This window comes from Hoplias malabaricus, chromosome 4 (genome assembly GCF_029633855.1).
Source record: "Hoplias malabaricus isolate fHopMal1 chromosome 4, fHopMal1.hap1, whole genome shotgun sequence".
In the NCBI taxonomy this organism is placed as follows: domain Eukaryota; kingdom Metazoa; phylum Chordata; class Actinopteri; order Characiformes; family Erythrinidae; genus Hoplias; species Hoplias malabaricus.
This window is the reverse complement of record NC_089803.1, coordinates 38,723,198-38,735,688: the sequence shown is the minus strand read 5'-3', so window position 1 is coordinate 38,735,688 and position 12,491 is coordinate 38,723,198. Positions and strand designations below refer to the sequence as shown.

Here is a 12,491-nt window from a genome sequence, read left to right as displayed (position 1 = left end):
ATGAACACTGAACGGTACTGAATATTGTGATTTTACATACATTAAATTTGGATAACATTGGGAGTTACACATAGATAGTTTTTGCTCACAGCGAAGCCACTGACCTGCACATTTTTTGTGTTTTTCTTGCTCCAACAGAGTATCAGCATAAAACATTACAAATCTTTATAAAATGTCTAGCGATTATTGCTTTAGGATACACCATAACTCAGGTTTGAAGTTGTTTACTTCATATTTATCAGCTAAATAACCCTTCACAGGAGTAGTCTTTAAATTGAATCACTTTTCGATTTTTGCTGTATATTGGCTCTCTGTACGTAATGAAATGGAAGTCAGCCCTGAGGGACGATCATGTGCACCAAGCGAATATATCCACTCTTTAGTTATTAATCAGACTCCTGAGCTCTGAGGGAGAATTCCCAGTATGAAACACATGCCGGCTTTTTGTTTTACTGTGTATGTGCTCTAAGTGCATCAGTTCACTCCATGGGTTTTTTGCCCAAAAAAAGATATTTAGTGCTGTGTCATTGTTAATATAATACTGGTCTGTTTTGGATGGTTGTATGCTGGCATGGTTTGTCTTTAAGAAAAATCTTGAGTCTACATAAAAAAATATTGGCCCTGTTTATTATTCAGTGTCTTATAAAGGCAAGGCCATTATGCTCACTGAGGCAGTGCTGTCAGCTCCTGCTTTATAGCCATAGTGAATAAGCCTGAGCAGCAAGCACTGAATTAAGTTTACCTCCAACCAGAAGCTCCATACAGATTCACTCTATCAAGCCTGCTGGAACCAACTAAACCAATTACACCTCTGACCACCCCAGGGCAAACACCTCATCTGGACAGCCCATGAAAATAAGGATTTTATAGCAGATAAATACAATTTATACTTTGGGAAGCATTTTATATTTTGGTTTGGGAAATCACCAAGGTCTGGCATATACAAATTTCATTTCCCTTTTAAGAATTCTTTTTTTCCTTCAAAACTGTGGAATCTATTATGAATAATATTTCATGAAATTATGCATGGCAACTAAATTAAGAGATAATAACAAGACATAGCTGTATGCTCTGTAGATAAAACAGTCCTAGAACAGTTTGAAGTGTTCATTCTAACTTCAGGGAGTAGTGTTTTGTTTCTTGCAGGATGTCAGGGTTTACAGTGGTTGCTGGAATTAAATTTTTATGCTGCTAGGTGCGGTTGCTATAGCACAGAGAGAGCTTTGCTGTGATGTCGTGGTATTAAATAGGACAGCGGTAGGAGAGGGGGATTGCACAGCCTGGTGTTAAATATTCATTCCTGGTGTCAGATTCTCAGGGTTGCAGAGGAGCAGCTAACGGCTGAAATATTTATCGGATGAAGCAAAGGGGAGAAGAAAAAACAAGCCGGCCTGACTCAGTTTCCATTAGTAGACCATAGCAAGAGATGGTGGATTTAGTGACAGGTTGAGAGCACCTGTTAGAGTTCACCTCAGATCCACTTTCTTTTCTTAAATTTAACCTTAAACGTTATTAAATGATGGAAGAATTGGCCTTGGGCCATCACATTATCTCCTCGTGGCACTGGACTGTATTGGTAGGCTCCATCTGCTAAAACCGTTTGAAAATTAATACTACATTCAAAAAAGTACAAGCAAAATGTGGAGAGTACAAGTACAAGCACTGAAGGATTTACAAACTCTACCAGCACTGCTGTGTCTGATCCACTTGTGCCAGCACAACACATTTACACACCTCCACCACGTCAGTATTACTGCAGCACTGAGAATGATCCACCACCCCAATCATACCTGCTCTGTGGTGGACATGTAGGGGTCCTGACCATTGAAACTCAGGGTAAAATAGGAATGAAACAGTATGCAGAGAAACAGGTGGACTACAGTCTGTAACTGTAGAACTAAAAAGTGCTCCTGTATGGTCAGTGGAGCTGACAAAACGGACAATAAAAAATGTGGATACAAGGTTAGGGGTTCTTAATCCAGTGATTGTTCAGCACATTGTTAATATATTCCTTTTAGGTATTGAGATAAGATTGTTGTTACTCTCAAACAAATATGTGCTTTGTAAGACACAAGAACTATCACTGTAGTGGCACACTCAAGGGTAAGCCTTCAGTAGCTTTGCTTGGGAACATACCACTTTAATTTTCTACTGCAATTATTTTAAAACGCTGCACAAACTCCAGATACTCTAACTCCAGGCTTTTACTTCAGTTTGAAAACATTATGATAAGAAAGGTTACAAATATGCACACTTCACCTGGGAAAATGAATGATTTGAAAGCACAGAGTTTTATATTAAAGGGTTCTTTGTCCCTTAAAGGGTTCTTTGTATGTCTGATCCTGGGAGGACATAAATCTACCTGAATAATGTCCCAGCTTCCAAAACTGTAGTAGAAATTTGCCTTAGCCTTTCTTTGACCTGTGGCCAGTTTGTTTTTAATAGAGTAGAAATTGTTCATATGGAAGGGTCATATATGAGAACATGGTGCTGACACATTCGCTATTCTGGGGTCTCTCTCTCTCTCTCTCTCTCTCTCTCTCTCTCTCTCTCTCTCTCTCCACTGATGGCCATAAAGAGAGTTGTTAGCTTTTATGATACCTAGCCACTTTAGCTTCTATTCACATTACTTTCCATGTAAACATGAAGAGAGATTACTTTATAGCTGTGCAGGGCACAATATAAATTTTCCCATGATGGCAGTGCCATATTCAGCAGGTACTATCTCACAGTTGGTATTCACTTTAACTGGCCCCAGTGTTAAACTGTGCCACAGCATTCTCATTCAAAGTATTGAGACAGAATATTGATGTTGAGTTGGGTCTTTTTTTATTGCTATAGATGATTGCCAGGGGAAAAAATGCTTCAGATCTCTTTCCTGCTGTGGTGAAGAACGTGGCTTGCAAGAACATTGAGGTGAGTTTGAAGCAAGGACTCTTTCAGATGTTTTGCAACATCAATGAAGACAAATTTAAAATGTGCAGTGTGAATGTGGTAAAACGCTGAACTTTTCCGAAAGTTCACGTCACTTAATATTCATATGAAGCAGCTCTCCGATGACCTTTCTGACTTTATGTGATTACTCAGCTGAAGAGCTGAATCATAAAAGCTTATGATAAATTACAAGGCCCATTAATGATTTGGCCACTTCCAAAATATAAGTGTTTGTGAATACATGTGTAGGCGGATAACTACTTACATTCACTTGTATTTTAATATATAATACTGTATGTCCACTCCAGTATATTTGTGACATAGGGGAGCTTACTGTTGACTAACTGTTGACTATATTTAAATATTGCCATTTTCTTGTTTTTAAGTTTTTTTTTCTGTAGTCTGTCATAGTAAACATCATTTTAATATTTCAGTTCAGTTTTTTTGCCTTTGAGTCCAGGTATTTTTGATTATTAAAATGACAAATTACTAGTGCTTTTGAAAGACAAATTCGTATGAATAAAATTGTAAACTTACTGAACTGTTTCTGAATTGATTGCTTCAACAGATTGCTTCTTGAACTAGGTCTGTGCTACTCATTCAAAGCCACACAGTCAGTTGATGGAGTGAGCACATGATAAAATATATACAAAAAATTGCATGATCTATGTTTGAGTAACACACATGAGGCAGTTTTTATAGTCAATAATTGAATTGCTGGAATTTAAGCTGCAAAGTATTATATTACTTTCTTATAAGAAAATGTATTCACATTAATGATTATTAATGATATTATTATTATCCTATAATTCCATGTTATGCTAAATTTACTCAATTAGCAATCTCAATTTACGCAATTAGCAATTCCTTGATTTTAGTTATTAATGTCATTCTGTTTTGTTGGTTCATCTCTCCAACTTTTTTTTATATTTACTTTTTTAAACAAAATCTATTAATTAATTTCATTTTGTCAACTTACTAAATACGGTTGCACAGCCAGGATGTATGTCATGCCTCAGCTAGTAACAAATTAATGCATGCAAAAACCTTAAACGTTCATCACTTTAACCCATTGATGAAATTCATAACCAACTCATAAACATGCTGCCATCAAATGTTAGAGCGCATTCCAAAAATTCCAAAAAAAATCAGTTATTAAAGAGAACATTATGAACAGGCTTGCGCTTGTACAACTGAACTGAATAAAAGAGTGAATCCATATATTTATTTCCTACATGTAGATATTGTCTGAACCAGTGCTATTATTATCTGAGTAATAATAGATGTACACTGAATATATTAAAACTGACCAAAGCTCCATAGATCTAAAAGTACCCAAGGGTTTTTATTTTTATCTCCTACACAAGAACTAGCTGTTTGCTAGGCTCATTTTTGCTACATGTGCTATTATTTAATTAATGTAACAATATGTAGGAATGGGTGTAGGCCATACTACCCTCCACTGTGAATGAGAGAAAAGCATTTGAAGAAATGTGGTTAATAATGTGTATATTGTCCTTTCACAGGTGAAGAAACTGGTTTATGTGTATCTAGTGCGCTATGCTGAGGAGCAACAGGATTTGGCACTGCTCTCCATCTCTACATTCCAGCGGGGACTTAAGGTTTGCAAGCATACCTGTATATTACATCTCTAGTAACATTTAATGCTTTAAGAATTCTGTAGTTTCCATTTTCATAATTCCATAATTGTATAGAAACTTTTATAATGCTTTTTTTGTTCTTGTAGCTACTTTAATATGTGCTGTTAATCAAAGGATAGTAAAATTTGCAGTTCATGGGGTAAACTAAGGGACATCTGAACAGTTTACTGCAGTACACTGTATTAAGTGTTGAACTTAATTGCTCTGAGCCTACTGCATCATCTTCATCATAGTGTTGCTTTTCTGACTGGGCCATAGCAAGCTTTAAGCTGCAGCTTACAACACAGCTCTCTGTATGTTCCCACACTCCACTGAGCCATACAGCCTCCGACTGTGATATAAAGCCTCCTAGTCACGCACCATCCTTGGACATGACTAGCAATTGCTTGTGGAGTGTCCATGTGATAGAAACGCCATCTAGTGAATGTATCAGGCAATAAATGTTCACCATAATTTAAAGCATCCATTATCCTTCAAGTCGTTTATGAATTTCTGTGTCTAATGACAGATTTACTACATTATAGTTAGGAATGGCTGGAATAAAGGAAAAACAAGTGAAAAGAAGCATATACAAGCTTCATGACTAGGAACCAGAGATGCCCTCTGCATTATTACATTAATACAAGATGACAAATAATAGTACTCTATATATTCATTCATTATCTGTAACCGCTTATCCAGTTCAGGGTTGTGGTGTGTTCAGCCCCTACCTGGAATCACTGGGCGCAAGGCGGGAACACACCCTGGAGGGGGCGCCAGTCCTTTGTCCTTTATAGACACATGAGTAGCCAATCCACCTACCAACGTGTGTTTTTGGACTGTGGGAGGAAACCAGAGCACCTGGAGGAAACCTATGTAGACACAGGGAGAACACACCAAACTCCTCACAGATAGTTAATAGTAATCCTTCTTTTTCCAAACCAACAGGATCCTAATCAGTTGATTCGTGCAAGTGCTTTGCGCGTTCTCTCCAGTATTAGAGTCACTATCATCGTGCCCATTATGATGCTGGCCATTAAAGAGGCTGCTTCTGATATGTCTCCTTATGTCCGCAAGACAGCTGCACATGCTATCCCCAAACTCTACAGGTAAACGTCAAAGCACAATCTTTAACGTTCAAAAATAAAAAATAATCTTATCTCTTCAATATAACTGTAATGGCAATACTTATTACTCTCTGGAAATGTAGTAGCATTACTCATTAACTGCACTTTTATGTTACTGCGAATTCCCAAATCCCCGAACAGTGTCCATAACATCTCTCTCTCTCTCTCAATCTCTCTCTCTCTCTCTCTCTCTCTCTCTCTCTCTCTCTCTCTCTCTCTAGCCTGGACCCTGAGCAGAAAGACCAATTAATTGAGGTCATTGAAAAGTTGCTTGCAGATAAAACTACTGTAAGTGTATATATCTATATAATGGTATATATGTAAGAAGATATGTAAATATATGTAAGTGTAATTATATAATTAACATAATCATTAAATAAATGAGATTGCATCTTTGTAGGATTATATTTATATAACTGTGTTATTGTGTAGTTGGTCGCTGGCAGCGTGGTGATGGCATTTGAGGAAGTGTGTCCGGAGCGGATTGACTTAATCCATAAGAACTACCGTAAACTCTGCAATCTGCTGATCGATGTGGAAGAGTGGGGTCAGGTGGTCATCATCAACATGCTGACCCGCTATGCCAGGACCCAGTTTCTTAACCCCAACATTAATGTTAGTCCTGTACCCAGTCAAGTTTGCCTCTCTTCTTCACCATTTACAGTACATTTGTACAAATGTAGCCTTGTCTCTTCCAATATGTTGTATTTATTATTGTGTGTATGTATTTAGGAGTCTCTGTTGGAAGAAGGGGGAGAGAAGGCTTTTTATGGTTCTGATGATGATGATGAGGATGATGAGGAGAAGAAGGCGGAGGCAGCTGCCCTGGCCAAGAGGAAGCCCTATGTTATGGACCCCGATCATAGACTTTTACTCAGGAACACTAAACCGTTGCTACAGAGCCGCAATGCTGCAGTTAGTACAGTATTCATGGCTGCATGATGTCTATTCCAAAAACGTCATTATTATATCAGAGTCAATATAGGCAGTGTCCAGATACATTCATTTTAGTAGCATCAATCAGTGACAGTATAAGACATTTCCTCTGTATTGACAGATCTAATTTTCTTGCTTTCTCTCTTTGTAGGTGGTGATGGCAGTAGCTCAGCTGTATTTCCATCTCGCTCCGAAAGCAGAAGTGGGCGTCATTGCCAAGGCTTTAGTGAGGCTGATGCGGAGCCATAGGTAAGTGAGAAGAGAACAGAGATGGAGTGAGTGTTTTCCCCTTGGCTGTGTTAATTCTGGGACAGAGGCTAAATGTTTAGTGATGAGATCATCCGTCAGCAGCACAGCAACGTCAGATTTAGAATGTGTTGCCTTTGGGAGAGTGATACTGCGCTTTGTCACCTCCATGAGTCTTTTGGAATTGTCTGTGATAATGTGAGCTCAAGATACCTGAGGCTGACCCCAACAGCATCTTATTTTTGCACATTAATTTTACCCTTCCTCCATTTTTAACATACTACAGATGTAATTAACCCAGTCCAACTTAATTTGACAGATATGTATTTAAATGTTATTGAGCAGCATATTTATACAATGTGTCATGTTATTGTCTGAATATGAAATTTCCTGCAGCACGTAAGTTAATATGTTTGTTTTATATTGTTCCGTTGCCATTTTTCTTTGCAGCGAAGTTCAATATGTAGTTCTACAAAACGTTGCAACCATGACCATCAAAAGGAGGGTGAGTTTTCTGCACGCAGCAGTACATTCATTCATTGTCTGTAACCTCTTATCCAGTTCAGTTCAGCCCACCCGGAATCCCTGGGCGCAAGGCAGGAACACACCCTGGAGGGGGCGCCAGTCCTTCACAGGGTGACACACACTCACACATTCACTCACACCTACAAACATTTTTGAGTCACCAACCCACCTACCAATGTGTGTTTTTGGACCATAGGACACGGGGAGAACACACCAAACTCCTCAGGCACTGCGTGTGACTGCAACGCTACCTGCTGCGCCACCGTGCAGCCCACAGCAATACAGCATACATTTAATTTAATGTCTCTTTGGAGAGACTGGTTCATAGGATAGCTTTGAGGGTTATGTCTCATTAATGGTACAGAACCCTGAAAGAAGTTTTTAATGCCTGAAAGTCTGAGCCGAAAAGACAATTTAGTTGTTCTCTCTAAGCAGTTGCCAGTAACACAGTCTAGTTATAGATTTGTGTGAAATATTCACTATAATCAAACATTCAACAGCCTTTTCTAAGTGTGGTTTATCTGGCTTAAAATGCAGCTGACACTAAAAAGCTGAATTTATTAACTGCTTTTATCATGGAGAAATCAACAGATGACCAACGAGACAAATATTAAAATATTCAAATCTGTCAGCTTTTTAAAATCTTGGTTGATTTATAATGTTTTCAAAGATTCTTTAGCATAGTGATTATATTGCTGGTCTGATTTTGGCCCACTTTAAAGAATGTGAAACTTCTGTTGGCAAACCTTATCACAGTGGTTCGTTTCTCTGCTGCAGGGGATGTTTGAACCATACCTGAAGAGCTTCTATATCCGTTCCACTGATCCAACACAGATCAAAATACTGAAGGTGATTAAATGTTCTGAATTATCTCACAATAAGCCAATGCTTTAAAAATGCCTTTACTTTTTTTTAACTGTTTATTGACAGTAATTTTTTTCCTTTATGTCAATATCACAGCTTGAGGTTTTAACAAATTTGGCAAATGAAACAAACATATCAACCATTCTAAGAGAGTTTCAGGTAAGAAAACTAAAATACACCAGGTGAAGGACAAATGAAAACACTGCTTACAAATATAGTAATCTCCACTCTATTTGTTCATTTTGTAGACCTATATCAAAAGCATGGATAAAGACTTTGTTGCAGCCACGATCCAAGCCATTGGCCGCTGTGCTACTAACATTGGGGAGGTGAGAGACACCTGCCTCAATGGCCTGGTCCAACTCCTGTCAAACAGAGATGGTGAGTATCTCTGAATTTTATATTAATGCTTTAGATGTCACACAAGTTGTGATGTGAGCATATAATGTGTAAAGGGCAATTTTACCCATTTCTTTGTGTACATTTCTGTTGCAGAGCTTGTAGTAGCTGAGTCTGTGGTGGTGATTAAGAAGCTCCTGCAGATGCAGCCAGAGCAGCACAGTGACATCATTAAACACATGGCTAAGCTCACAGATAACATACAGGTAACTGCCTCCAGATGACTATCAGACATTCTTTCTTCTTCATTAGAGTGTATAGCCTCTTTCTAGAAGCCCTCTAGAGGCCATTCCACTGACAGGAGGCATGTTGCCTTTATAAACACTACTACATTGTTTGGACATTAGGACATGTATGTGTAGATACTCTAAAACAGGGGCATTTTATTAAACTTTAGTAAGGTCCACTTGCTAAAATGTTCATGCAACCATGTATGTGTTAATTGTGTGTAGCCAGTTCAACAGTTCAGTACATTAGGGCTGTTGTGGTGAAACAATTTCCCGTGCAGTGATTTAACAGGGCTCAATAATGCAATATGTTGTATTACCACCCCAAATTAATTAATTTATACTGATTCTAGTGCTATAGTCCTAACTGTCAGCTGGAACCAGCCTAAGCTGTTCTTTTGAGGCTGCTCCATGTCCTGGTGGAGAAATCTGGACTTCAATAGCTGGATGAGATCTCAAATTCAACGTATTTCCCCATTTCAGTGAAAGGAACAGATATTGCATATTTCTACCATCAAAATCTGTCTGGCTTAGATATCAGCAACTGGGAATATTATACTCTTAACCTTTTTTATTTTTTTGATTTTATAATAAATTTGTTTAATTTCACACACACTAACGTGTAAAACAAAGAAAGACCTTGCAATAAAGGAAAAACATGTGTACATCGCAGTTGTGATAGGTGCTTACCATTTCCTGCAGGTGGCTGCTTAATAGTGCTGTATTGCAGTTATTTCAACAGCCATACAATACATGCAGAGTTCTAGCGCTAAAGAGTATCTGTTTCTCCTCTCCCTAGGTGCCGATGGCGAGAGCCAGCATCTTGTGGCTGATTGGCGAGTACTGTGAGCATGTCCCTAAAATTGCTCCTGACGTTTTGAGGAAAATGGCAAAGACCTTTACTAATGAGGAGGATATTGTCAAGCTGCAGATCATCAACCTAGCTGCCAAACTCTACCTGACCAATTCCAAACAGGTATGAGTCTCAAAAGTGAATTCAGCTGCTCAGAATTGATTAGTGGCTTTTGAGGTTTTGAAGGTTTTGAGGAGTGAGTCAATGGCACACTGTGGTCTTTTCTTTGTCCTTATTTACCTTTTTTATAGTGTTCAATGTGTTGAATAACAGTTGTCCAATTACAGAACTGCTTCCAAATAATTGTATTTTATTGTATTTATTGATTGCATGGTATCAACTTTCTCTTTGTACATGTGAGAGCCTTGGGGATGGTGTATCATTAGGCATTCAATTACAGGATCATTTTTGTTGCTCAGAGAAGGTTGTGCTTTGAAATCCTGGGAGAAATTAATTTGGAACAGAATAACATTCCCAATACAACAGCATGAGTCATTAATTTATGAGACAAGACCAAGTCAGGCTGCCTGTCACATCACCAGATGCTCATTCACTGTCACTTGCTCTGATGTTTCACTTAGTTTTCAATAACATACTACTCTCTCTCTCTCTCATGCTTTCTCTTTTCTCTCTGGATATACAGACTAAACTCCTCACACAGTATGTGCTCAACTTAGCGAAGTATGATCAGAACTATGACATCAGAGACCGCGCACGGTTCATCCGCCAGCTCATAGTCCCCACTGATAAGAGTGGAGCTCTGAGCAAATACGCCAAGAAACTTTTCCTTGCCCTCAAACCTGCACCAGTGCTGGAGTCTCCGTTTAAAGGTAAAGCTAAAATCAGGAAAATTGACATTGTTGATGCTTTATTTCATGTCTGATTTTGTCAGTTATATTAGTGTTCTGAGTATGCTCCAATATTGAAAAAGTAAATTGTTAGCAAAATACTGTTTTTTACATGATATGTACATTACAAATATACATATACATATACAAGGACAGGCACGGTAGCGCAGCAGGTAGGGTCACAGTCACACAGCTCCAGGGACCTGGAGGTTGTGGGTTCGATTCCCGCTCTGGCTGACTGTCTGCGTGGGTTTCCTCTGGGTGCTCCGGTTTCCTCCCACAGTTCAAAAACACACGTTGGTAGGTGAATTGGCGACTCAAAAGTGTCTGTAGGTGAATGTGTGTGTTGCCTTGTGAAGGACTGGCCTTGTGCCCAATGATTCCAGGTAGGCTCTGGACCCTGAACTGGATAAGCGGTTACAGATAATGAATGAATATACATAATATAATTAATTTCATTGTAAAATGTAGTACAAAAATGACATTTTAAAACATGTTAGAACTCCTCTAAAAGCAGTGACTCCCAGGTGTGGTTCTCCTAATTCAGCTAGCAATGGAGACCATTTCTCGAGAAATTGTTGCAACGATGGCTAAGGTGACTTGTTCAATGGGTAAATTAAGAGATAAGAGATATATTATCTAGACTGCTGGCATTTTGCAGTGCACAAATTAATCAGGAACCAACTTGACTTTGTCACGTAATGTTGAACAGAATTATTTTTCTGGTCACTGTTGCATAATGTATAACTTATACTGAACATAATGAATAACTGGCCATATACTACATACTGAAATTACACTTTCAGTTACATATCAACATATTTCCACAATATTTATGTATAATTATAAAAAACAAATACTCTAAATAAAATGTCCTTTTCTCATTTCAAGCTAAATTTACAAATAAACATTTCAACCGGCAATCGTTCCCTTCTTATTAAAGTTTTGGTTTAATATTTATGGTTTTACCTCATACAACACTGTCGCCCTGAAAGTGTCCCAAAAGAGTTTTTATCATGTCCCTTTAGCTGTTTTTACTGGCCCCAGGACAACAGTGTCCGGAGTCCTGCCCTGTGTGTGTCACTCATTTGAGTCACAGTGCTCATAATAATGCACAGATCTGATTGGCTGAGTAGCCTCAAGTGTAATATGCAGAAAAGCATGTGATTAGTCTGTGAGTTTCCTGGACTGCTAAACCTGGGTCGCACTATTTAAAACAAACACTCTGTTCAAAATTAAACAGCCCTTAATAGTTGAACAGTTACAGATCCAGGTCCGGATAGGACAGTGTCTGGGTCCAGACCCAGATCACGTTCCACCTATTTGTGACCCCTGTTCTAAAGTGTCATATTCAATATATATAGTGAGGAATGTAGGGAAAAGAAAACATACCAAACAAAACATGAACCTAACTAAAGCATATACAATAAAACGCATTATACAACATCAGTCAAATGTTTAGACGCACCCACTCAGGGAGGATTTCCTTTGTTTTGGGCCATTTTCCACATATTCTGAATGTACAGTACTACTCAAAAGTTTATGGTTATTGTTGTTGTTTCTATCACCTTTAAGAATCCAGTTTTCAGCTGATTTGTGATCACTTTTGTCTGTGTGTGTTTTCCTGTTCTACAGACAGAGACCATTTCCAGCTGGGCTCGCTGTCCCACCTGCTGAATACCAAAGCAGGCGGCTACCAGGAGCTGCCCGATTGGCCTGAGTCAGCGCCTGACCCCTCCGTGCGCAACGTGGAGGTGAAGGATTCTGTGCGTGCAGGGGGAACAGTTACTCTCAGAGGCAGGGCCCGGGGCTCAGGCCTGTGGGCACTGCTCCTCCGCCCCACCAGATGGAGCCCCAACATGCAGGACACATCAAAAAAAAAAAGAACCCCA

At 38.9% G+C, this 12,491-nt stretch overlaps 1 protein-coding gene across 5 annotated transcripts in view; it reads left to right on the top strand.

Moving 5' to 3' along the window:
• LOC136695181 (AP-3 complex subunit beta-2) overlaps positions 1–12,491 on the top strand; it is a 50,404-nt gene that overhangs the window by 26,281 nt on the left and 11,632 nt on the right. For 3 of the 5 annotated variants that reach the window (XM_066669080.1, XM_066669078.1, XM_066669077.1), the window contains exons 3-17: positions 2,842–2,916; positions 4,461–4,556; positions 5,523–5,683; positions 5,923–5,989; positions 6,134–6,316; positions 6,434–6,616; positions 6,789–6,886; positions 7,334–7,388; positions 8,186–8,257; positions 8,369–8,431; positions 8,521–8,653; positions 8,768–8,877; positions 9,698–9,874; positions 10,395–10,581; positions 12,235–12,365. In XM_066669080.1, coding sequence (XP_066525177.1) covers positions 2,842–2,916; positions 4,461–4,556; positions 5,523–5,683; positions 5,923–5,989; positions 6,134–6,316; positions 6,434–6,616; positions 6,789–6,886; positions 7,334–7,388; positions 8,186–8,257; positions 8,369–8,431; positions 8,521–8,653; positions 8,768–8,877; positions 9,698–9,874; positions 10,395–10,581; positions 12,235–12,365 — 1,791 coding nt within the window. The remainder of the gene's footprint in view (positions 1–2,841; positions 2,917–4,460; positions 4,557–5,522; positions 5,684–5,922; positions 5,990–6,133; positions 6,317–6,433; positions 6,617–6,788; positions 6,887–7,333; positions 7,389–8,185; positions 8,258–8,368; positions 8,432–8,520; positions 8,654–8,767; positions 8,878–9,697; positions 9,875–10,394; positions 10,582–12,234; positions 12,366–12,491) is intronic. The other 2 variants (XM_066669081.1, XM_066669079.1) reach the window with 1 other exon arrangement.